We start from the raw sequence: 27,748 nt of genomic DNA, 5'->3' as shown, positions 1-27,748 counted from the left end.
AGTTATGTAAGGAAACAAATATAAAATAACAATACTTTTATGATCTGCAGGCTTAATGTAGTAATGCACTATTTACTATACTCCATTTGTATACATTCATGAATACTTATACTGTATGATAAGCTGTACACACAAACTGTCCAAGTTTTGATTTCTTCAGTTTAAACTTGGATTTTTAACACTATTTATATCAGGCACCTAAGATATAAAAGTATTGCATAGTAGAAAGTGAGGAATAAAAGTCCATTTCAAAAAGCATATTTTCCACCTGTTTGACACAGTTATGGTCATTCAGCCATATGATAAAGTAATTCCCAAAATGCTTGACACAAATTTGGTTTATCAAATATCATTCTACCAAAGAGTCAGACTCAGGCTAAAAAGCTATGCTGTGAAAAATTTACCCACATTTCCACTAAACAGCTTGTGAACACACAAAATATGACATCCCCTCCCTTCCTGTACCTTGGTTAACCAGCTTTGCTTCTTCCCAGAACATAGATCAAACTCTTGACTTTTCTTAATATAGACTGAAGTGATACGTGCTCTGTCCCTTCCCTACCCCCATTTTGCATATGACATTTACCGTCATAAAGAAGTATTAACTTCTGTATTAATGCCGCAAAAAAGCAAATGACCTATAGACTCTGCTTTCCCAGATGACCTGTGGTAGTTCCCTAAGCATTTTTTTCACATCATAGAATTTGAAACCATCTCTCCCAAAATGAATGTCTTTCTTTCTCCTGGGCTTTGTGAAATTGGGTTAATGGGAGATGCTGCCTTTATATAAGCTGATCTTTAACATAATAATTCTAGAGAACAAGAGATAAACAATACCATTTAGATTATACATGGTTTTCAAGTTCTTACTAGGTATTAAGGTGTTTACATATGAAAACTTGCTTATGAAAGCCAGGAGAATCACCCTAAACATTTGCTTTCCTCCGTACCAAGACTATATGCTTTTCTATGCAGTATCTACAATTTGCATTTTAATCTTTTCTCTCAGGGGAATAAAAAGTACTCTGAGGAAACTACATAGAACCAGCAACAAAGTAAATTGTATCTAGAGAGACTCAGAGGATAGGCTAGAAGCAGGAAAAATTGGCTTCCAGTTTCAGCCCTGCCACTGCCTAGCCCTGTGACCATGAGATGTCTCTGAATTTCTGCCACCTTAACTCTTGTGCCCTACATCCACTGTTCCAGAATCATACTGAAGTGCCTTTAATCTATCAGGCATTTAGCAAATGGTAGGCAGAATTGCCATTGTGCCTGAGAAAGGTGCTATACCCTGCCTTTCATCTGAATGACTTTCATGCAGATTCCACTGGGTGTTTGTGATCTCAAAGAACAAAAAGCATGCCCCACCTAAAAACCTTTTTATATCTTATTATTTACTTCCTATCATACAAGCTTCCTTACCCCACCCTACTTTTTTTTTCTGAAAATGACTAATTCTTAACCCCAAGTTTACACACACACACACACACACACACACACACACACACACACACAGCTTAAAATCAGTGAGGACTGATTTTAAAGATATTTTTAAATCCCAGATTTTTTACTTAAGAGCAATTGTATCACCAGAACAAAGAAGTCATGGATTTTAATGAATAGTGAATAAAATATAGCATGATTGAAAAAATGTAATTGATAAAAAATGCTGAGATGATGACCATTTGGAATATGTAGAATAGAAATATATGGAAAAAAAATCTACAGGAGGGAAATTCTTTTCTGAACTCTGAACTTTTTGGATTTTGAACACTTAAAAAAAAATAGTCACCAAGCAATAGGATGCTGAGAATTCCAGACTGTGTTGTTAATGCTCAGGCAGAATAAAAACTGAATTGGACAAAGAGAATGAGATCCCCAATCCTTTTGTTTAGACATCCTATAACAAGAATCTTTTTTATGGTCTTCCTTGGTACCCATCTCAGACCTTATCTTTCACTGGTTCTCATGAAGCACAACCTCTTATATTAAACCTTACACTTCATGCTTTATTATGAGTATGGATGTAAATCTTTGCTTATAACCCTTTAAATATCTGAACAGAACCATTCAAACCTGCCTTATCCTGGGGCTCTCCAGAGACTACTGAGCTTAAGCAAACAAGGTTTTGTAACCAAATAATTATATTCTGTCACTCCCTATTCACACTTGACTCAAAAAAAATCTCAATTTTTCATATGCATAATCTGGAAAGTAAACATTACTCCTTGCTTTCACAGGCAGCATTAGAATCAGGCACTTGCATTAATTTGTTTTACTACTTAACTTATTACTTAATTTCCCTAAGGCCTGTTTTGAACTTGAACTGCTCTGGTTGAAAAATGATTCAGAAATCAAAAATAATGTCATAAAATTTTAAATAAAGGTCACCATTGCTGTGAAATGGGATGTCAGTTTTGCAATCCATCCGAACTTTCCCACCGAGCTGGGTGGAGCTGATCTGGTGGAGTCTAGTGACTACTGTGAAATGAGCCAATCCAAAAGGGCAGTATGACCCATCAAAAGCGACTTTCTTCCTCTTCCACAGCTCGGTGAAGGCCAGGAATGAATTTCAAGAGTTGTTTGCGGACACTTCCCCTTCTGCTTTTCCTGGGCAGAGTCCCAAACATACTTGAGTAATTGCCTTCCCACAAGGGAGACAGGGACCCATTGCTGGTGGCACTGATGCTCCGATTCCTCCGTGAAGAAGCCCTCCTCAGAAAATCCTCCCCATCCCTGGAGACGAAGCACTCATCATCAGTGCTTGTCTGCCGGCTGAAGGCACCCCGGTTTGAGTCCTCGGACACACTTGTCTGGTAGCCGTCCTCACTGTCCACTGTCATGGAGCTCAGCCAGCTCTTACAGCTGCTCTCACTGGATAAGCGATTCCGGTCCAGGAGGTCTGAGACTGGCCCAGGCAGGATTCCAAACAAAGACAAGTCATCCATGTCCATGTTTTCTAAACTTGGGCAGCTACCTGCGTCACCTAGAAAATAAAGAACAAAGTCGGCTGTGGAATGGATTTGATCATCAGTCACTACAAAGTCTCCAATTTTTTTTCTTTAAAGAGCATAAGAATAGCCGGGCACTTTGGCGCACGTCAGCACTCCCAGTGGCTCAGGAGGCTGAGGCAGGAGGATCAACAGTTCAAAACCAACCTCAGCAACTTGGCAAGACCCTAAGCAACTCAGTGAGACTTTGTTTCTAAATAAAATACAAAAAAAGGGCAGGGATGTGCCCCTGGGTTCAATCCCTGGTACAAAAAAAATAAAAACAAAAAGCCATAAGAATATTTCCTCTGTGCTTTGTCATAGATGAATAAGCATACATAAATAAGGCATTTCTTGAGGTCATTTGATGAACCATGTAGGAAGGTTTCGTGGACTAGTTTCCAAGGAAAAGTTTTCATGGTCAGAAAATTATAATGTCAGAATGACTTTAAATAAAATGCTTCATGCTATATTTTGGATCTGGAATGTCCTCCAAAGATCAAAGTGGTTAAGGCTTGATCCCTAGCATGGAGCTGCTGTGAGGTTTTATGTCATATGGGGGAAGGGAGTCTTCAAATTTGATTATGGGGTCTTGGGATTCTTACTCTTTCTCCTGTTCACTTCCTGGCCATGAGGAGATGGTTTTTATCCTTCTACATGCTCCCCCCATAATGCGCCACCACAGGTCCAAAGCAATGGGACCCATCCACCATGAACTGAAACCTCCAAAACTATGAGCCAAAATAAACCTATTCTCTTCATAAGTTGATTACCTCAAGTAATATTGACAGTAAACTAGCATTCTTCATATGAGAACTGTTTGACCCAGCTGAGGTGTGTCATTATGACTTTAAGTCACCAAATGACCACTTCCTACACTTACATGATCCTGGAACATTTCATTAAAATTTTCACAGAAATGAGGTTAAAAAAAGAAAAAAACACTTGAGGAAATTCTGTCTTATGGATCTTCTAATTCAATTCCTCTGGTTCTTAGTTATTTTTCTTTAAGTAATTGTAAGATTATTATAAATCCATTTGAAGTATATGGGAAACACAGTTATAAATCAGAGAATTCAACTCTGTTTATAACAGAAGGATTTATGAAGTCAAATATATCTTATAGCCTCAATATTCCACATTTTGTCTTGGAATACTTAAATGCTCTAGAATGGATATTGTACCTACAAACATCCCTGCCACCCAATTTATTTGAAGAAACTGAATTTTATCTGCTTGACTAAATTTTTTCCCCTCAGTCCTTTATAACCTATATCTGGATTCTCCAAACTGAAAAGTTCATCACACCCCAACTTCCTGTCTACACCTGCCTGCTGCAGAGATGTTTAAGTTAGTTGCTGCTAAAAGAAAGGAGAATATTTTTAATGCTGGTCTTAGAAAAGCATAATGAGAATGTGAATCTACCTCAAGAGAGGTTCTAGAACATCACACACTCACAACACTCTTTTGTTTTGTGCTGATTATTCCCACTTCATCTCTCCTTTGTCCTCTGTTGACATAAAAACAGTACTCTTTTTCCATTTGATCTGCAGGGTTGAACATAGCTAGCTGTGTAGTAACTAGTCATGCTTTACTTTCTTCTTCATATAACCTGCACTCTTTCATTTTAAAGTGAGTTGATATATTTTCTTTGGTTCTATAATCAATTGCCTTGTAGAATCTCATCCCTTGGGTGTTTAGTTTTAGAAAAGGTAGACTAATAAACTCCCTCAATTCCCCAAAAGCTGTGTGACAATGACCTTCTGAGGATCCCGACTTGAGGATTTCATTCATGTGAGAGCCATTTCTGTAGAGCCCAAGGACTGCAACATTTGCCAGACTATTTGGGATACACCAGACATTGAGGTGAAGGCTCCTCAAATACCCTTATGTCTATGAAAGCCAGGAAGTGCCTGCAAAGATGTTTTTATATCTCAATCTAACAAATTTGAGACCCTCAGAAATGTCTTGTGAATTTTTAAAAATATTAACTGAATAACATAAAAAAGAGAAGTAACTGGTACATGTTTCAAAAACATCTAAGTTTCAACCCACATCACTAAGCTATAAATAAAGACCTAACTAGAGTTGAATCTGTTTAGATCAAATAAAGAACTCCAAAAACTAAAGAACAAAGAAATAAATAACCTGATTAAAAAATGGACAATAGACCTAGGTAGACATTTCTCCAAAGAAGACATACAAATGGTTAACAAATATGTGGACAAAAATGTTCTATATCATTAATCATCAGGGAAATTGCAAATCAAAACCACAATGAGATATCACCTTACTTCAATAACAATAGTCACTATTAAATAGACAAAAGATAACAAATGCTGGTGAGGATGTAGAGAGAAGAGAAGCACTGTAAACCAGTGAAAGGAATGTAAATTAGTATAAGCATCATATGGAAAACATTATAGAGATTCCTCAAAAATTTTTTAAAAATATATAACTATCAAATGCCCCAGTGATCTCACTACTATTTCTATACATCCAAAGGGAATGAAATCAGTATGCTAAAGAGATATCTGTGTTTATTGCAGCACTATTCATAATAGCTAAGTAATGGAAACAACTTAAGTGTCCATCAAATGATGATTGAAGAAAGAAAACACCATACACGTGCACAATGGAATACACTCAGCCATAATGACCAATGAAATCCTGTCATTTGTGACAACATGGATAGAACTAGAAGTCACTTGTTTAAAAAAATAAGCCAGGCACAGAAAGACAAGTGCTGCATGATTTCACTCATATGGGAATATTAAAAGGTTCAGAGTAGATTAGTGGTTACCAGAAGTTAGGGAGAGTAAGGAGAGTTAAGGACCAGAAAAGGTAGATCAGTGGATACCGAATTACAGTTAGGTAAGAGTAAGAGGTTCTGGTCCACTGTTTCACAATAGGGTGAGTATAGTTGACAACCATGTACATTATATCTCAAAAGTCAGAAGAAAGTATTTTGAATGTTAGAAGAAAGTATTTTGAATGCTTCCATGACAAAGAAATGATAAAACCTTGAGAAGGTGGGTAAGTTAAATATTTTACAATATATATACATGTATCAAAACATCACATGGTACTCCATAATATGTACAATTCTTATGTTTTTATGTATCAATTCAAAAGTTTTAAAATTGTATCTTCTTCTGCAAAGTGATTATCACTTTCAACAGATACCCAAGGTTATATATAGACAATTGAGTTAAGTGTTATCCAAAGAAGCAGCAAGAAGTAAAGTCTATTTCACACCCACACAGCTAGTGGTTGCAGTGAAGTGTTTGTACATAAAAGTTCATTCCTCAGGTCACATCAGTCACAAAACAAGTAGCCGCTGACAAACATTAAGCTCAATGCTTTCCTCCAGAACGCACAGAATGGCAAGAGCTATACATTCCCTGTTGCAATAATCTTACACGTCTATTTTGGTTAGGGACCAATGAGATGAGATTTCGCTGCATAAATGTAGCTTTTACAATTTGAACAAATGATAGGAACTCTACCTGAAAAATGTGTAACCATGCCAGCTTCAAAAGCTTCTGAGAGCTACACAGCCCTCACACCATAATCACTCTCAGGAATTTCATTCATTTGCTTAAACAGCAAGCAAGTCAGGCAATTTTTCCTACTGCTCCTCTCAAGTATCCAGACACGTCTTGAAAGTGTGTGCATGAATGTGCATATTGTATGTATATAGAGAAAGGCTGTGGCTTGACTTCCCTCCTCAGTTACTCCAAAGTTCATGCTAATGAAAGACTACTACTGTTGATTGGTACTGGACAAATTTTTCTTTTTTTTTCAAATTTTTCTTATAATAACAATAATCAACTTAGAGACAGAAATACTGAAAGGATGAAATGTTCGTGTGGTTTCTGAACAGGAAATTGCCTTTACCATGAAGCAGGCGCTGTTCCTGTAACTGCAGAGACCTGTACTCCACCCATTTTTTCTTCAAGGTTTGCTGTAAGAAAGAAAAAAAAAAGTGCTTATTATTAGGAAAATCCCAGTAAAGAAAGCAATTTAATTCTATGTATTGAGATTTGTCATTAAAATTTTCTTTCAAATGCTACAAGCCTCTCCCATTCATTAAAAGATTTTGGTGTATTTTGTATTAAATAAAAATATTGAAGATACTAATTTCTCGAGGAATAAACTAGTAGCACCAACTCTTCTTTAAAAAAATGAGGAACGATTAAATGTATATTTTTTATTTTAAAAAATATTACAGACCCAGATTGTCTGGGTTTATAAGAACTTATTAACCATTTAGACAAAGACGTGCACTCTCAAATTTCTCCAAATGCATGTGAAGGCAATAATAGAACCTGAACTTCAAGAGTCTTATGAGGGTTAAATAAGCTGACAGATGTCAAATAATTAGAGCAATGACTAAAACTTAGTAAATGCTTAACAATAATCATCAATCTCTTAGAAGCCTACGGTACAAAAACTGCATTTTTTGCTATACATCTCTTTATTTTCTATACCACAAATGAGAACAGACCTGTTTTCAAATGTCTCTTGGAAGGCTAATATTAGATTACTGCTCAGCACCCTGACTCCTTAGCTGGTTCCTTCCTCGGCTGCTGCAGCATGTGAGAACCAGAACCTACACTGGGCAGGAAGTGTATGCTCTCAAAACAGCATGCAAGTTCTGGCCTCGAGCACAGGGAAAGCTGAGGCCATGGAAATCCAAAACAGATCAGGCAGAAGGCATCTGACAAGACAGCTGTCACAGACTCACTCTCCCTCCCATCCCTTGTCCTCTACTCTACCCCTCCCTTTGCTTCTTCAGGTTTCCATAGCCAGCCCAGCAAGTGGACACAGCTCAGATATGCCAGGGACACTCATCCTAAAAGAAAGACAGCCTAGTTGGAAATAAGCAGTCCTTTGTTCAAAGAAAGCTGGAGGATTAGATGAAGGTTAAAAAGAAAGTTAAAAAAAAATACACTGGAGAGGGAAAAGTTTAAGGGAAAGAAAATAATAAAATTGCAAAAAAAAAGATCATTAAATGCATAAGGGGAACATAGGTCATTGCTCACTCTTCAAGGACTGAACAGTAACTGGGCGGAATCTTCCCAGCCTCAATAATGGTAACAGTTAAAAAGCAATCCTTATGGTTGCCAATATAATATGCGAACAATAAATCAAAGTAATAAAATGCTTGGCTCGGTTAATTTCTTATTCCTTCAGAGTGATAACATCTTTAATGGGTACAAAACTGCTGGGCTGGCTTAGTCACAGTCCTTGACTTCCTAAGCTTGTGGATACCTGAGGGTGAGAATCAGGGATCCAGAAGTATAGAACTAGGGAGAACTGGAATATGCATACACCTACTCCTTTCTTCTTTCTTAAAGAGATTTATCTCCTACAAGGGAACAGAGTCCAGTAGAGAAGCATAATAGTAGGTTGACAGTCAAAACTAAATATAGAAAGAAAATGAAGTAATATTCCTGAACTTACTATCCAAAAATACAAAGCCAGGGCTTGCCAAACATATAATTTTTGCAAACATAAAGGTTTTAAAATAGCTAATTTGTTGATCTGGCCCAGTCATGTAAGTATGTCATCACTTAACACCATGAAAATACCAGTGTAAAGAGCAGATGTGTCAAAGTGACTAAGAGTTTTTAGTCTGTAACTAAGTTTCCTTATTTTCCTCAGAGTTTATTTCTTCCTGTGTTATTGATAGCACATTGTATATTTGAATAAATATGAACTGTCATCATCCCATGAGAACTACATGAGTTCTAGCCATCCTGGGCCACATTGCTTGACTGAGCCCAGTTTAGGGCCTGATACAGAGAAACTGGCATAATGTTTGAATACTGCATGAAAGAGCACACAAAAACTGGCTTCATGAAAGGACCTGCAACTCTCACACATTAGATTGGTTCCAAATATTTTTCAAGTGTTTTCAATCTACATGAGATATAAAATCAAACTTCTCCCTGGCTTTAGTACATTTACTGTACTTTCAGAGATAATATGCTATTTAATTTTTATAATTTCCCCCCAAAATGTCATGGACTAGAAAATAAACTTATGGTACAGCAAAATATTTTTTAAGGGCTACAAAAACAGAAAATGGCAGGGCTAGATTTAAAACTAGATATCTCAGTTAGTCCACCAGATGTGTTGTTTTCATATTCTAAATCTGAATCATAGGTTAAGAGAAAGGGAATCCCTGGAAATGTGACTCAGAAGGGACACTGTTTCTAAAGAAGAGCTTTTGGCCCCACAAAGAGTCTTTGGGGAATAGAATGCTCACCAGTAGGGGATGCACAAAGGAATGTCATCGTGCAGAAGGGAAGACAGCCTGACCTTGGCTCTAGCTCATACCCAGACATTTCTGACTCATGAGATGAACTAAAAAATCTCACAATTTCAAAATTAGAAGTAGAACAAAAATGTCAGACATACGTAGAAATGAACCTTAATGTCTATTGGACCTAGAGAAGCTGGAAGAGGCAACTATAAATTCATATCCTCTGGCAGTATACGGTTTAAATGCACCTGTCTGAAGCACAAGACTGAGTCAAGCTCCCTGCTTAAGAAATGAAACATGGCTAAAGCTTTCATGCAAAGAAAAGGAGGTTTAGAAAAGCTACAGCTATCTACCTAGAGAGAAAGGAGTACATAAGCATATACTCATGACCTGAGCCAAGTCCCACACTGACTCTCCAGGCTAGGCATCCAAGCTACCAGACTGGCTCTGGATTGGGAGTCTCAAAGTGCTATGTGGAGTCAACTGTCCACCTATAACATTTAGCTGAAGGAGATGCTACGACTCAAGGAAAGCAGGTGGTTTAAACTCCAAAATTCCCACAGATGTTTAATGAAAGCAAAACCATGAAATTAATGATCAATACATGGATTCTCTACAAGCAAAATAAAAAGAGTAAAGTATCCAAAGAAGGGACAGGGATGTGGCAGTGGTAGAGTGCTTGCCTAGCATGTGTGAGGCATTAGGTTCAATTCTCAGCATGACATATAAACAAATAAGTAAAATAAAGGTCCTTCAACAACTAAAAAATATATATATTTTCAAAAAAGTATCCAAAGAAGTCATTAAAATAAGAATCCTTATAATCCCCTGAGAGAGATAAATGAGATCAATATTCATAAGAAAAAGAAAGTTTGAAACAAAGAAAGGAAACAAGAACAGGTACACATGAAAAACTACTTGATAATAAAATATAAATAAATTTTAAAATTGAATAAAAAGAATACATTCTATTAGAATGGAGATAATAAGAATGTTACTTAAGATATTACTAAGAAAGATAAATCAAGAGACTCTAAGATATGGTTAACAGGAATTCAAGATGATAATGTAAGAAGTGGTAAAGAAGTAATAGTCAAAAAGATCCATGTGACTGTATTCCAAATCTGAATATAGTCACATGTCTTTAGACCAAAACTGAGAGCTCTAAGCAGTATAAATTTAGAAACCTAATACATGCAGATAAACTGCATCTCAATAATTATTTTTGAAATCTTGAAAGTAGACATAAAAAGATAATAGATTGTCTCCAATACAAATATTGGTATTTTAAGATTTAAAAAAAAAATAGACCCCTAGAGAAATTACCAATGATGGTGGTAGGGGAGATAGATGGGGGAGTGCATAAAAGGTAGAAAATGAGGACATAATCATATTTGTGACAGAGATCAAGAGGTATTTATTGGGGCTGGGGACATAGCTCAGTTGGGAGAGTGCTAGTCTCACATGCACAAGACCCTGGTTCATTCTCCAGCACTTAAAAAAAAAAGTGTGTGTGTGTGTGTGTGTGTGTGTGTGTGTGTGTTTATGTGTGTATATATATCAACTTCATGCAATATATTTAAAATTTTTAAAACTTTATCGATAAAAATGTAAACCACCAAAACAGTTCAAAAAAGAAAAGAAAAAGAAAAACTGAGTTGTCTTGCAAATAAGAAGAATTGAAACATCAGTTAAAAAGTATTCTCACCACAACTGAATCTCAAGTACAGATGATTCAGATGGCATTACAAGAATTCTTCCAGAGAACAAAAAAAAAAAAAAGAAAGAAAGAAAAAAGGAAGGCAGTCCCCAGCTCATGTTAAAAAATCCAGTAAACTTGACACTAAAACTTTAAAAGATGTCTGAGAAAATGAAAATATAGGTCAGACTACCTGTAAAATAAAGCCATTTCAAAAACTATGGCAAATCAAACCTATAAGTACAGAAAAAATAATTATAAATTTCAATAATAAATAAAATTGGGCCTATCATAGAAAAAAAAGTGTGGTTGTACATCAAAAAATCTCCAAATGTCATTCACCATACTTTTGTTTCTGATTTTTTGTCATTAATAATACTGACTGATATTTTTAAATGAATAAATGAGAAGACCATCTTTACAGATGCAGAAAAGGTATGTGCTGAATATTAATACATAAGCATTATAAAAACTACCAGAAAATGTGAGGTAGAGGGGAACCTATTTAATCTGGAAAGTATTTTCATAGAAAGAGCTCATTCCTAGTAGGAGAATATTGAAACAATTCTTTTAAAAATCAAGAACAAAACAAGCTTACCTATTATTATTATTTCTATTTATCTTATGTGGTAGGTCCTAGCCAGTGTAGTTAAGTAACAAAAGTAACTAAATGTCATTTTGGCAGATATTATCTTTATAGAAAACCCCAAATAATCTACACTTAATTTTTTAGAAATTATATCATTTAACAAAATATTTGAATACAATAACTTAGAAAAATTGATTTTGCATATGTATACATTACCCATAATCCAAACATTTGTCTCTCTTTTGCACAAATTAACTTTGACAGTTTAAAAAATCTAAATATAATATGAAGCACTTCTTATGACTGATAAAAATTTAACGACAAAATATTAGAAGCATTTCCTTTGAATTCAAGAAAAAAGCTACTACTATTTATAACTTCCTGAAGATCCTAGACAATGCTATAAGATAAGAAAAATAAATTCGTTGAATAATTGAACTGGTGCTTAGTTTGTGGCTCAGTGGTAGATGCTTGCCTAGCATGTGTAAAGCCCTAGGTGCAGTCCCAGCATCACCAACAATAACAATAATAAATATTACTAATAATAATTTTATTGAACTAAAGGGGCAAAACTTTCATTAGATGCAGATATTTATGTTAAAAAATTTAAGGGATTTGTAAAGTTATTATCCAAATAAAGTAAGTTGTTTTGACTACTGGATTTAAAATTATACAAAAAAAAAAAAAAACTCTTAGCAATAATTTCAAAAAGATTATACTGTTGCAGCAAGAAATCTTAGAGCATATCTAAGAGTAAACATAATAAAATATATGTGAAAATGCATGAAAAAATTTACAAAATATTTTGAAGTACTCAAAAGCCCTGAATAAAATGACTGAAAAATTCTGTTCAAAGTGAAAAAAAAAGCTATAAAGATTTTAATCCATCTCATTTATTTGATAGATGTAATCAAACTGATATCTAAATCTCAAAGAAGTTTGTTTTCTTTTAAGGGAATTTTTAAAATTGACTCAAAAACTCACAGGAATGAGCAAAATGACAGAAGTATCAAAACCATTGCTGTTGAAAAAGATAACAGCTTGTTAAAGTACTGAACATGCAGGAAGAGGATGCAAGATAAAATATAATGAATCTATCCTCTTGGGATGGATAATTAATGGATAATTAATAAGGGCATACTTTATGAGGAAAACAAATAAAGGGTAGCTGTTTAAAAACAAATCACAAATAAATGAACTGTGATAAGCCTCACCATCTCTGCTCAGACAGGTCAATTCACTGCTATGCAAGAGTCCTAGGAGGAAGAGGTCACTGGGGGTCAGGGGAAGGTCTGCAAGGCTATGCCTCACATACATGTGAACATATCTGGACTTCATGACTTGGGACACTCTCCTCAGCCTAGAAAAAAATGAGTTTCTAAGACCCTTAAAGAACCATCTCATGAAATTTTCACTGAATATCCTGTGTTGTGCATTGTCTTTTGGAAATATTTTCCCTCCTTCGAAGATGATAGTGTTTTCCAATGAAAGGAGGCTGAAGGACAGCAACAGCATTAAAGAGAGATGGTCTCTGCTTAAGGAAGAAAGAAGAGAGGACATTGCACAAGTCCTTTTTTTTTTTTCTCCAAACAAAATGTAAATCAAAAGAGATCACAGGTGCATCAGTGAAAAGTCCTTCAAATGATGTGCCTTCCTATTGCCTTTCTGAGCCCCATAGACACACTGAAGGAGGAAGGAAGAAGGTGATTTATACCTATTTACAGAATTTGATATTCCTGCAAAGGCAATTGTGTAGCTCTTGATAATTTAGCAGTTCAGATTCATCATAACATTTCATCTTCAAGGGCTATCTCAATTCCTCAAATAGATCTTTATTCTACCACTCACCCATTCAAGGATGAAAAATGTACCCCACTGTATTAAATCAAATTACCTTTAAAACCTGCAGCTTTTCTTCAAGTTCTGTTCTTCTGAGAATGGTTGTTGCATTAAGAGTCTCTATCCTGTTTTAAGGAGGAAAAAAAGGTTGGGGGTAAATAATGTGAGTGAGTGATTCATTTGGATGAGTTTCATCTTGATGGAGTTTGACACTTGGAGGACAGACCACACTAAAAATGCAACATAAATGTCACACTTCTATGGCCCTTCAAGTACCTGGGATCTAAGCCAAGTGTTCTCACTACATTTGGAGAAATAAAATGTGTAGTGGGGGAGAGCTCCCCTTGAAAGTGTAGATGAAAAGATTCTGGTGAATTCATAAGTTTTATTTCATTTGATAAAATTGCTATGTGATAACAATGACTGCTCTCTACCTGAATCTATTCTTTTGGGACAGGCTGAATCAGCTCATGCATGTGGTAACTATTTATTGGGCATCTAGCATGTGCCGAACTCCAGACACTATACTATGAAGAAAAGGTATGACTAAAACAACAGACTCTGGGGCTCTCCCAACAGTGGGATCAATGTGCTATTTCTTGACATGGGCGGCAATCCTTTCCTCCTAGGATTCTGAGAGGCCTTACCTCGGTAAATTGCCTTATCACTTGAGAACAAGAACTAAAAGAACCAGAACGACTATAAAATAATAACCTTTGTATGACTCTTTCTTCTCAAACCTTTAGTTTACAAACTTTATTCCCAGAATTAACACTTTAACAGTGTTCTTTTCTTCCTATGCCAAAATTTTTTCTAATAATAGAAGACTTATTCTATCCTGAGTGATTTGGTTTGTTTTGTGTGCTCAAATTACCTTTATTTTGACTACGAAACTATCAATCATTTATGAATCACTCCTAAGCATTTTAAAATACTGGTTCAAATTCCTTCTGATAACTAGGCTGTAACTGTATTTATAAAGATGCAAGCAATTTCAGAAGGCATGGTAAATGCATAAAATGTGGAGACCAATTTTCCTCTATTTCTAATAGCATCATACCTGAGATAATGAGCTGACAACAAGCCAAAATGCTGTCTGCTTTCTAATTAAGACAGTCTCGATTCCCTGAGCCATACAGGGGATTGCTGTGAACCTCTGTCACTGAGACTCTTAATGTGGGTCTGACTTGTTCACATAATAGATGTGTATGAGCAAACCTGCAGGCCTCAGCGGGGCCCTTCCTTCAGTATTTGTGCAGATTGCCTTCCATTTGCCTGATCTGTGGACTCTCAAGTACTACCCCCCTCTATGATCTGCAATCTGCCCCTTTCACCCATGTGAAACATACATTTCTGACTCTGCCAGCATTTTCTCTTTAACTCTACATGTTGTCTGCCTTATGGATCCAGGTTTCTCTGGAGCAAGAGTACCTCCATCTTTTCCCTGAACTCACAGAAACCACAGAACTGATTTAGTCATTTACCCCCACCAATCATCCTTCAAAACCACTCATGCACACCCATCAACATATCCCTGAAGTATCAAAGAGTATCCACCAAATTCTTTCAGCAGCTCATGGTGAGAGTTGTAGCTGAAAAGAATGGATCCTGCTACCAGAGCAGGTGACCAAATCCAGCATTGCCAATAACTATTTAGGTAACATTAACAAGGTCCTCTCTAAGTCTCAGGTATTTCATGCATTGATAGGAATAAGACCAACCTAAGTAGCTGTGAAGAATGGATGGGATAATATTGGACCCACCTCAATGAGAATAAAACCTAAACTCTTTGGCATAGCTGATGAGACCCACAATCTGCTTCATGGCCAACTCTGTCTTCATTTTGCATATTCTCACTAACCTACCAGCTACCTATTACACTGGGTTTCCCTCTGTCGCTTCCATATGCCAACCCCATTCTGAGGGCTCAGAGGTCTCTCTCTTTACCTAGAATGCGCTTACTAAGACTTCCTGTGACCAACCTTCTCTCCACTAGTCTTTGCCCCAAGTTTCCCTCTTTAGAAAAGACCATTTAAAACATTTAAACTGAACGAGCAGACTTCTCTTAGTCAGTGTTCTCTCCCCTTGCCCTATTTTACTTTCTTTGTAACAGTTATCAACAACCAAAATATGAAAAATTACTTATTTTTCAGGATTTTCTTATCCATCTCCTTCCACAATTATTAGAGTTATAAGAAGGTCTTCATCTTTGCCTCTCCAAAACTTACCACTAGTTACATAGTATTTATCCATAGTATTTTAATAAATAGGTGAACGTTATTTTCTAACCACTGAGAGAGGGACTAGGAATGTTATGATAGAAGATGATGATGCTGTTTTTCCCTTGAGGCAGTTTTCACTCATGGAGACTCTTAATGTTGATCTGGAAATCAGTCAAGTCTCTAATTGGAAAAACCAATATCTTATAAAAATAATTCTGGAATATTTATAGAAGTGTTTGTGTTTCAAGGTTGGGAGAGTTGGACAAAACTTGATTCTTTCTCCCAAATGAAATAAGAGAAAAATGAGTGGCTGGTGGAAAAACTTAGTCTTCTGACCTTTTATTTGTTGTATCTACAAAGTTATATCAACCATTGAAACTGAACCAGTATTTTTCAGCCCAAAGAATGTGTGCCAGTTGAATTGAATTTGACATTGAAAATGCATTTGTAAATTCACAAAGACATTGGGGCTATTGATACCCACTGACTTCAGGTGTCGACAATATGTTCAAGCCTGAGGAAACCTTGAAAAACAAAAGGAACTGATGAAAATATGTGTACCCCATCCCAAAGCTGCAGTGTGCTGTCTCCTCTGTGGTGATCCTTAGACAAAAAGTCTATTCATTCACTCAGCAAGCATTGTGAGTGAATGTAACATCTTTGAAACCTTAGGGGACCTAATGGATAGTTACCTTAGCATGTTTCCTGAGGATCTGATCAGGTCAACCACTTGCTTGTGTGTAAAGCCTTCTGTGCTCACACCATTGATATTTGCAAGGACATCACCTGGGAGATGCCAAGAAAACTGAACATTATATTGGTTAGTTAAATAATCCCTCCTGACATGCAAATGAAACATAACAAGCAAGCTCCACACCGTCTTGGAATCATTCAAGAAAATTTAAAGCAACAATCACCACCTAACCTTCACTATCCAAAAGCTTTCTTTCTAGCTATGTAAATGGCTCTTAACAGGAGCAAAGTTACGTTACCAGCTTGCAGACCAGCAAGGTGAGCTGGACTGTCCTCCTGTATTTTGCAGATCATAGTGTACAATTCCAAGGAGCAGATGTTCTGATTCTGGAGCCTGTTGGTCTACAAAATTTAAGGAGATACAGAGTTACTACTCAAAACACTCAAACTATATGTGTGAAAACATGAAATTGTGTCAATTATTGTTAAGTGGTAAATAGGTAAATTCAAAGGACAATTTGGGAAAGCTTTCTTGACTACAGGTTGAATCAAAGGTAGCAATTTTGCAATTTTACCAGACAATGTGCAACCAACTTCATTCACAAAAAACATCTGGCATGAGAAAGAAAGAGGGATGAGAGTGGCTCAATATTTCCTGTTTTCAAGCCTAAGAAACCACCTGATGCTATCATCATTACATATTTATTAAGAAAAATTAAGTTTCTTATTTCTCCATGGGATAAAACAATGGTGGCCAAGAGCAAAACCTTATGTAGTTCTTATAAGCTAAAGCACTCAACATAGAAAAATATGAAACAGTATATATTCAGCAAGGGAGACATGCCAGCAATGATTATTTTAAAACAGAATTCTGCAAATAATGACAATCTTCCCTGCATTTATTCACAAATGCTATGATTGACTCCATTAATTTCATTTCTAAGCACTCTCTACTATGCCTTCCCCGAATTCTTACTAGTTTATCAGTCACCCAATTAGAAAAAGTTAGGCTTTGCCTCTTACCTCAGTGTGGCACACAAGTAGTTTGTTGATGTTGGGTTTTTGTTTCTGTTTTCAGATTATACCGAAATACTGAAAATGTGTGCTATGTACAGCATCCCAACAACTCAAAACAAACATATTGTTCTTTTTAAAACATTTAAGTTATGGAGTCTAGCTCCCTTTAAAATCAAAATCAGTATTTTGAGTTGAGTCTTAAATACTTGATTACTAAAAGTAAGCCATACTACATTACTGCTTCATTGTGCAGAAATTAATGTTGAATGTTGATTCTTTCTTATTTGGCAACCCCTGAGGTACCACATGTCAGTCATATGCAAGTCACATCTAGAAACTTTGATCTGTTAACCTCCAAGGGGTTTCTGCTCAATCCCTAAGGCATTCAGAGTCCCCATATCTTAAAGGTAGAAGGGATTTTTAAAAGATCATGTAATATACTTCTCATCTGTATCAGAAATGGCTTTAACAGTTTTCCCATCAAAGCTATCACTATAGCTCAGATCCTTTCAGAGACAGAGGCTGGTCTAGTCCATGTGGTACATAAACCAAAGAAAAAAACTGACACTCCTTTTGGAAGATACTGTTATAACAATTTTCATTATCAGTGAAGTTCTACTCTCCATCCCCAGGGATCAGAGTGAAAACAATACAGGGGAAGCAATTTGATTTATGTAATTGGCACCTGAATATACTCATAATGGTTGTAAATTTGGGGATTAGAAATAGGAGTAAAATAACAGACTCTCCAAAGTTACAGAAATTAGTACTTAGATATTTTTCTCATTCTCTCTCACTGATCTATTGTCTCCCATTACAATAGCAGTGACAGAATGATCACCTGCATTTCATGGAGACATAAAGATCACATTGCCCTTTCTCATGCCCATTGACCTTCATTTCAACTTCTCATATTGATCATCCACTGATACCAACCACATTAATAGAGACTTTATATGTGTTATTGGAAATCCACAAGGACCCAATAAGGCAGTAATTAAGAGAATAAGAACCAAAGTGTACATGAATCTAAAGTCTATGCTCTTATCATGCTGCATTATTCTCATATGCAGTGTAAAATGGGTACCCATGGAAAACCACGGAGGAAAATGGATCTAGTATTCTCCAAAATGTCACTCTCTTGGCAGGCCAGGACCCAGATATGTTTTTACACATGGTGCACATGAGGATATGTAAGGTTCTATTTGGCCTGCAAAACGTTCCTCAAAGCATTTCCCCTATTTGTTGACTTCCTGTCTCACTAAGATAACAGATATGCTGTAGCTCAGAGGTTAAGCCATCAGCTCATGTCTATCTAAAAGATTGAGTGGCTCTGTGGCCTGTTGTCTACTCATGATACTTTTGACTCTTGTTCCATGTAGAGTAAGTATTTATGGCATGGGAGGGAAACATAAGGAAGCAGTGATAAATAGTATAGCAGAATGAGAAAAATCAGCTACACAAGTAATCATTTATCATGTTTTCAGTAGCAACTGCTGCACATTGCTGAGGATTATTCTCATTTAAAAAGAACCAGTCACAGAACACACAGTGTCTCTGTCAGAGAATAAGTAGTGTTTCATGTGAACAGGGAATAAAAGAATACTCTACTTCTCAAATCTGATGCATTTCACCAATTATTATGGCAAATTAAAGGTTTTACCAAATTTAAAAGTGGAAGAGTTCAGACAGTAAAAGGCATACTTTTCTCCTCTTTCTCCTTATTCATTCCATTTTGTTTCTTTACTCATAAAAAGTGTTTTACTTAGCACTTCCTGTTCCTGATCTTAAAATACATACTGAGTTTCTAATTGTGGGGCTGATATCACACCAAAGTTTCTGAAAGCAGCACAAAAGCTAAGATCTCAAATCTGCAAAACACATCTAAAAGAAATGTATAACTGCTATGGAAAGAAACAGTTATGCTTAAACTACAACCATTGTGCTTAACTGGATCAGATTTCATCTGACTTATCTCACCACTTCTCCTAATGTGGTCATGAAAAAGCAAACAGCAAATAATAAATTTAAATTTTAGACATTTATACTGAAACCTACAAAGACTATTTAAAAATTCCCTACATCATGGGGCTGGGAATATAGCTCAGTAGGTAGAATGCTTGCCTTACATGCACAAGGCCTTGGGCTCAATCCCCAGTACCACAAAAGAAAAAAAAGGGGTGAGGGGCTGGGGATGTGGCTCGGTCAATAAGCATCCCGAGGTTCAATCCTTAGTGCCAAAAAAAAAAAAAAAAAAAAAGAAAGAAAGAAAGAAAGAAAGAAAAAGAAAAAAATTCCCACCATCATGAAGAATCTGTGAGTAGAGTCAAATTTCTTAAATGCTTCAAGTAATAAAGTGCCTTCATCAGAAGAAAAAGACAAATCTCTCATTATGTCCACTAAGAAATCATCAATATCAAAATTTCAGTAACTACACATGAGTACATGTATATCACATACACAGTCTATCAAGTGTTTCTCAAATACTGAAGATTTGGAACCTGGTATCTATTATAAGAACATGATTGTGTAAAAACATGTAAAGAATGGAAATATTTAAAATGCACATCTGTATAAAGTATTTCTGATCTATCTTGTACCTAAGATGGAAACAGCTCAGCACAAGGAGCTGTGCATATCTCAGGAGTAATATTTTCTCAGCTTCAGTGTTTTCTTTCTTTGACACCACTCAACACTCTGGAAAGCTACCAAAAACCCATCTACTGAATGAAATTCACAGTCTCCATAGCTCTGTAATCCTAACTTCATTACACTTTGCAAACATCATGACACTTTTTGCTCCACTTTATTCCTGGGGAGTCTTGAAAATTTGAAAAATACCCACCTGAATTTCAAATCCAAATGTTCCATTGTCCTGCTTTTCCACAGTAACAAGCTTTCTATAAAAAATAAAATAAAATAAACCGCATGAAGTTCAGAGTATCACATCTGATACATATTTATTATTAAAAATCACTACAACAATTAAGAATAACTGGAATTTGTGTAAACTGTAGAACCTGTTATGTGTGTGTGCATGTGTGTCTTAGCAACAGTCTGGAGAGCTATGTTCTTATGTATCTTGGTGGAAAACCAAAAAACAACTGAATCTCTTTACCTTTGAGAACAGGAAAATTCACCCAAAGAACTTGATCGGGTCAAAGCAAGCTGAAAAACAGAAAAAGCATTCAGTTATCTCAAGGTCTTTAAAATACAGATATGAAACAACTCATATACAAAACATGAATCAGGTGAAACCAGGGACTCAAAATCTCAACTCTATTTACGATTTATTTTTGCAATAGTTTTGGAAGAATGTAGTGAGATTCCCAGCCAAGAAAGGAAAAGAAACTCGGAATGGTTTTATAAATGGTATAAATAATATCACCTTCACTTCTCGGCATGTTGAAGAAAAGAATCACATAAACATAAACTTTCAGGATATATTCTACCATTTTAACAGAGGAGAGTCAATAAAGAAATCACACTTTGTTTCTTAGGGGACTGAAGCAGATATTTGTGTGGTTTCTTTGTTTTGTTTGTTTGTAGTTTAGGAAAGGTTAATTAGCCCATTCTCAAGTATTGTTCCAAGGACCCTAAACATAAGCACATGCTACTAGCTAACTAGTGGTATTTAACTGCCAACTTAATATGGTTGTCATATGTAAGCAAATGCATAAAATGTCCCAATCCAGATAAATAGTCCAGATAAAAAATAAAATAAGTAGAAGATAAGAACCAGATGTAGAAAAATCCATATAAGAATTAATGCATATCTGACTAGTTAAAACCAGAAGCCTACGTTACTCTGGGGAATTCAAATTACCAGGTCCCAAATGCTAGCAGTCTCACAAATTTTCTGGAGTACCTCAGTATTAGTAATCCAGCCGCCAGTCAATGAAGTTAATGTAATGAAGAGGTGAACTCATCCCACATATTTATTAGTTTTATTTGCCTCTTTTATCAGTTTTGGACCTTAACTCAATAATATCCCCCTGAAGACTGAATAAAACAGAATGGCTCAGAGTGGGAAAAAAAATCCTTACACTTGCTGAAAAGAATCTACTTTTGATTTATAAGGCCCAAGAGTACATAAAGCCTACAGAAATGTGTGGTTTGTTACAACCTGAGTGGGCACCTGAGGTATATGGTGAATAAAAGACAGAGACCATTCAGTTGTTAGTGGACTGCCTCCTTGGAAGGAGGGCCATGAGTTTAACATTCTGAGCATTCTCAATCTCACCCTTAGACTGTGCTCACAATTTCTTGATCTATTTTCATTGCCTTCATCTGCTTGTCTTCTTCCTTGAATTCAGATGCTTAAGTACTTAGGTTAGCCATATTTAATTATGTCATCTGTAATCAGGATGTTCTTGCTACCTTGTCTTCATGTTACCTATACATTCACATATGGATGGTCATAGGGTCATATGTGTATATATTTATATGAAGTGCATATTTGGCCAGATACTTCACATTTGTAGATAATCATCTCTATGCTTCAGGCCTCTTGGGGAAATGTATTTGTTTTACTTTCCACCCCAGTGCCTATCACAGGGCCTAGAATAGAGTGGGAACTTAAAAATAGCAAAGGAGACAAACAGAAATAAACCATTAGACAACACAAGCAAGTGAGTGTCGAGGGAAGACCCAAGTTAATGTATCCAAGTACAAGAGTGCTGTATTAAGATATTCTTTAACTTTGTCTTTCATTAAATTAAGCATTCACAGGAAAACTCAAAGCTAATCACACACACAAAAAAAGATAAAAGTTTTAAATCTCAAATAGATAGCAAGATTTAAAAATAAAAGAAAACAAACAGAAGGGGGAAAACTTTCCTCTATCCCCAAACAGCAGGAAGTAAAGAAAAATCATTAGTAGAAAGCCAAGTAAGGCAGTAATGTCTTCATATACAACTGCTAAATGAATGAACGATGGTGGCAAGAGATGATAAATTATTAAAAATGTCCAGCCTTGGCAATTTCAAATGCCCTTTTCCTAGGCCTATAATCAGAGCACTAATATGCCTCAAGATTTTCTCCAACTGGCCTTTTAAATAAAAAATATAAAATCTCTTAGGTTCACAAAACAGATCAGAGACTTCTATAAGAATGAAAGTTCCCCACCTCCCCTTTTTTAACCGTTCTTCGTAGCCAATTATACAAAGATGAAAATATTTGCTTTCACAACATGAGAAACACAGGTGTTCAATTCCTGAGGACTGACTCATTTGTATTATTGTCACACACACACACACACACACACACACACACGCAAAATCAGACTTATTCCACTTATAAATTAAGTTTCCATTCTGGATTAGCAAAGAGTTGGTTATAGGCACCTAACATAAATAAAAGTCAATTTGAATAAATTAGACACCATCAAATTCTTTGACATTGGCCACATCTCCACACAGCCTCCTTGATTTTGATCCACACTATCAGACTAAGGCGATGTAGAAATATCCCAAGGTTCACCCACCAAACTGTCTGCCCAAGTGACATTAAGCATGTCTAAGGTCTTACCAAGGGTCTTACACTTTGGAAGAATTTCCCTTGCACCTTTTCACTAGGGTGAGCAGTTCAAAAATGTGACTAGCAGAGTTGGTGGTCCCCAGACTACCCTGCCAGCCAGAGCCTCTCCAGACCTGTAGTGAAGGCACCAAAAATCATGAATGAGGAACTGGTGTGCAATTCACGGCATATGCTGGCAACAGCTGTCTTTTATTACACATTATCTAATATGAGAAATCTAGGTTTAGCAATTTGGCAGGCTTGCAAAGCACACATTTGGTTATGACGGCTGAATACACAAAGTTCCTTATCTCCTCACTGGCCACTAATGACGCCTGGCATTGAACTTATCATCGTTCTTCTGTTTTCAGTCAGATGACTTAAAAGATCAGGCATTAATATTCAAAGTGTAATTTTTCCTGCTATGAAGTGAGAAACCAAGACCAAACTGACTTCAGCTGTCAGTTAGCAAAAGACAGGGGAAATCTGCCCCTCAGCCACATAGCTTGTTTGCTTCAAAGAGGCTCAAAGTTCAACACTCTAGCCACTTCTGCTGCTAAGTTACACGTGGTTACTTCCTTATCCAGCTCTGAGTTCTCACTTCCTGAAAGAGTGGAATTAGGAGAGAATATAGAAACACAGGTGGGGTTTTTTTTTGTTTTGTTTTGTTTTTAATGTTTTGATAGTCTCAAAGTATGAGTTCTGCTCTTTCCAGTCCCCTGTCTCATCTTTACTTCCCAATTGTTCCATGAATCACGCCTCATCCACTTTTGAGTCAGGAGCATTAGGACAACAGGGCTTCCAGATACTGTTCAAAGATACAACACAATGACTGAGCTGATGTCAATTTTCTAACTTGTAAGTGCCCTTAAGGAACCGAAGCACAATCTGCAGCTTCTCAGGAAGGTCTGACAGCAGACTCATGGACCTCTTAAATGCCACAAGATGAATCAAAGAATATATTTTTAAAAATTCCTTTGTAGTGAAATAAACACAGCTATCTACCTAACATCATGAGATAGTCCCAATCCTCTAGAAGAAACCCTGGGAGATATGGCCCCTGATAGATGTGCTGACAGAAATACTGAAAGCTCTTAAAGGGCAGAACCAACCGAGAAATACACATTACAGAGTTCCGCCCAAATTCCTTATCTGAACTTGCATGTGAAATCAGTCATCCAGAAATTGCCTATTTAATAATAATTTCATAACTAAAAAAAAACAAGCAAAAGGTATCCATCTGTGGTGCCACTAACACACAGCCAAGCTTCTTGGCCATGTGAGGGGTTCCTGGTTCTCATGATAGCATTCTGTAAAAACTGTTTTCGGTCAGACACAGTCACCACACCTTTGCACCCCCCCCCCCCAATTAACAAAAACTATTCTTCTTTCTTCTTCCTAAAGAGTTTTCCATTCCAGGAATTTTTCCTCCCTAAAACTGTGCTCAAAATTAGAAGCCTTACTGGGATGTCTGGTGCTTCCTACAAATGCAGCTATTGAAATAATCTGCACACACAGAAATTTATTTTTAAACAATTCTGAATGCAAACACGAACCGATTCTAAAGATTAATCTGAAACTAGAAGCTAACCAGATACAGCTTTGCAGAAACCAAAGCCAACAATAACAAGAAGTATGAATTGTTGACGTCAGCCCTCCCAGTGTTGAAAATAACAGTGGGCCGCAAAGCACCTGCTACTGTGATTGCCTCCCAGGGATCTTGTTGCCTGCTGTTCAGTCAGTGCCAAAAGGGTGATCATTCTCCCCAAACTAGTCTCTACTCACTGACTCACCACATTTCTAGAATAAGATTCCTAAATTCTCTACTGCTCAAACATACAGTGGCTCTCTATGTCCTTTCTATGTCCTCATGGTTCTACATCCATGGATTCAACCAACCACAGATTGAAAATGTCCAACAAGCAAACACATTGAATCATTGCACAGTGAGCATCCATTTGGAAAATTCCAAAGTGATGGGATAAATTAGAATCAAGTTTCATTAATAAAAATTGTATAGAATCAGAAGGTTATATAAACCCAGAGGTTTGGTTTGGTTTTGTTTTAAAAGCAATGTTCATTACAGCAAGAAAGAGCTCTTTGAATAGAGGAAGTCCAGCATGTCTGAGAATATGACAGAAGTGGAAGAGAAGAACTAGAAAAGTGAAGAGCATACACATACATTGATTGGTCTGGGTTGTATGTGTGCATTATTGAGTGTATAAATACACACACACACACACACACACACACACACACACACACACACATTAATATGCCTAAATCCTCTTTTTAACTTCCACCAGTAATGAGATCTCTTCTACTGATTGCCTTTTTCTAACTCAAGCTACTCAGGCTTAAAGTCAAATGTGCCTCCTCTGTGTTCAATACCTTTGATATTCAAGTCTTTCTGTCTCTTCTCCATTGTCTCATTTCCTCTTTCTCTAACTAATGCAAAAGTTCCCCCTTCACATCTAGTTTCTAGTCACCAACCCACCCAGTTTCTAGAATAAAGTTCCTAAATTCTCTTCTGTTCAAACACATTCAGTGGTCTCTGGGCAGGTCACATCACAGCCAGCTCCCTGTATCTGCAGGTTCTGCATCTGTTGATTCAATCAACTACCGACTGAAAAAATTCAAACAATGAAAAACTACAGGATCTGCACTCAACATGTACAGACTTTTCTTATAATTATTCTCTAAAGAATGGAATATAACAATTATTTATATAGATTCACATAATAATAGGCATTATAAGTGATCTAAAAATGATTTACAGTATAAGGAAGGCCATGCCTAGTTTATGCACTAATATTATGCCATTTTATGTCAGTGACTTGAGCATCCCTGGATTTTGACATTCATTGGTGGTGGTGGTGGGGGGTGTCTTTGAACCAATCCTCCATGGATACCAAGGGATGATTGTACTGCTTTCTCAGGGGAAGTTGTCCAAATGTTCTGCAAAGCAGCCCAGGTCTGAGTTCTCCTCGCACCTCCTGCCTATGCATGGGGTCCCACTGGCACTGTGACTATTGTTACACAATCCTGACCCCAGGCACTAGGATGGTGCCTCAGCAATAATCATTCCCTTCCTCTGTAAAATCCTTCAAGGTTGTATTCAAAGACATGCTACCTGGATGAAAGGATTTATGTCGATTTACTTTGTATAATGCTTATTCATTCCACTTCCTAAACTGTAACCCCTCTGGGCCACAAATGTTCTGCTCTACTCAGTGTCTCCTATGGGTAGCATGACATTAGTCCCCTTGTGGGTGCTCAGAAACTACCTATTACACTGAAATGTCTGAGATAAAAGGTAAATAAAATAAGTAAAGCTGCAGGTATGGAGGACATGGAGGGTGGGAAGTAAGTTTCAACTCTGATTCAAAAATGATCAACTTTAGCAGTAAGTATTCTACCAAAAGCATGAAATCATGGCCTAGTCGAATGAATCATATTTAATATGATAGCTTCAAGCAAATAGAGAGAAAGGAAAACAGGCTGCTCTATATCTCAAAACTGAATAAAGATGTTGGTGCTTTCTTATTGCTTTATTTTCATATTGGTTGTCAATTGATGGAAATGTTCATCATTATATTAAACTTTGTACTGTAAAACCCCTTTGGATTGAGAAAGATGAAAAATCTAGGTCATGGCAAATCACGTTCTTATCTTCACTGTGAAAAATACCAAAGACTCAACTCATTGGATCATTAAAAAAAGATCATGATTCTCCCTCCATGCTATATCTCCAAGATCCTGATATCAGAAGGATTCAGAGGTGCACATGATGTATACACAAGATTAAGGGGGGAAAATCATACTATAAGCAATTATGAATATTTTCTAAATAAGTGCTTTTTAAAAGTTTAAATAACAGGATATAACAAATCTAGACTAAATCATAAAAATATGCTATGGTTTAGAAATTGAAGGACAAAAAAATCAGAATAAATTCAGGACTTGGATTTTTTTTAAAATGAGTTTTCATCCTTAGAGAAATACTGCAATGAAAAATTTTAAATATCAGAATTTAGCCTTTCATAAGCACACTCTGCATATTGGTCACTGTTAGGTACTGCACATTCCTTACCTAAGAATCACAGAGCCTAACAAGGGTGCTTCTACCATTATCTTCATTTTAAAAGAAAGCAACCTGAATATTAGACTGGTGACTTGTGCAGGATCCCACAGCTACTAAATAGCTGAAGTGGCACTCTATCCCGCACTCACCTATCCAAAAAAAGCCATCCTTCCCAAGAGCATGAGGCATGTGCCAGTGCCCTAGAGATGAAGAAAAATAACTTAGTGCACAGAATTTTTCCAAGAGAAGAAAGAATTTTGTTTTGATTATAAACTGAAATTATTGTCAAGGACTAGGAATAGTGAGGATGGGAAGAAAAGAATCAATGAAGACAAAAAGAGGGAAAGATCAAACCATTCTCATGCCCAATGATTTTCATTTTACTTGAGCACCTCTTCAAATGAGAAAAACAGTCTTTTAAGATGGAAAACAGGTGTTTGATTCTGGTCTCACATCTCTGAATTGGTCGACTAGATCTGTGGGCACCTTGCCTCTTTCCTCACCCCTAGGCTTGGTCACTAATTCTGATTAGTATGAAGTCAGATGAACATATCACTCTACTCTCAAGAAAATACAAACACTTTTAAGGTGTTTTTTAAAAAAGTTATCATACCTGCTTTCGTCCTCGAGGCAAAGTAGCCACAGTGTCTGCCAGCATCTGAATCCTTCTGTTATCATCCATGGTAAGAGGTCCTGTGAGGGTGGGGTAAGAGCTATATGCTGGACCCCCGCAGTAGTCCACCAAATTGCCATTGCTGCTCTGGTGCATAAGCCTTTGTAAAGACATTGTGAATAAAGACTACTCCAGCTTGCACATGTCTGAG

The 27,748-nt window shown here is 36.6% G+C and overlaps 1 protein-coding gene across 1 annotated transcript; it reads right to left on the bottom strand.

Moving 5' to 3' along the window:
- On the bottom strand, positions 1-27,748 carry Cytip (cytohesin 1 interacting protein). Its single transcript, XM_076866098.2, has 8 exons — positions 27,538-27,748; positions 20,442-20,491; positions 20,169-20,223; positions 16,606-16,708; positions 16,306-16,399; positions 13,447-13,516; positions 6,891-6,957; positions 1-2,986 (listed from the first exon to the last, which is right to left on the bottom strand). The coding sequence occupies exons 1-8, from the start codon at positions 27,709-27,711 to the stop codon at positions 2,520-2,522; spliced, it is 1,080 nt and encodes a 359-aa protein (XP_076722213.2). The 5' UTR covers positions 27,712-27,748; the 3' UTR covers positions 1-2,519.

Source organism: Callospermophilus lateralis, chromosome 9 (assembly GCF_048772815.1).
Source record: "Callospermophilus lateralis isolate mCalLat2 chromosome 9, mCalLat2.hap1, whole genome shotgun sequence".
Lineage (NCBI taxonomy): Eukaryota > Metazoa > Chordata > Mammalia > Rodentia > Sciuridae > Callospermophilus > Callospermophilus lateralis.
This window is presented reverse-complemented; position numbering and strand designations above follow the sequence as displayed.

Bases quoted from the DNA above. Each gene is read 5' to 3' on its own strand.
- Cytip (XM_076866098.2), bottom strand. From the start codon at position 27,711: ATGTCTTTACAAAGGCTTATGCACCAGAGCAGCAATGGCAATTTGGTG. The intron at 16,400-16,605 runs GTAACGTAACTT...GGCATCTCCCAG, and splicing joins CCTTGCTGGTCTGCAAGCTG to GTGATGTCCTTGCAAATATC. The intron at 13,517-16,305 runs GTAACTATCCAT...TCCTTAAAACAG, and splicing joins TCCTCAGGAAACATGCTAAG to GATAGAGACTCTTAATGCAA.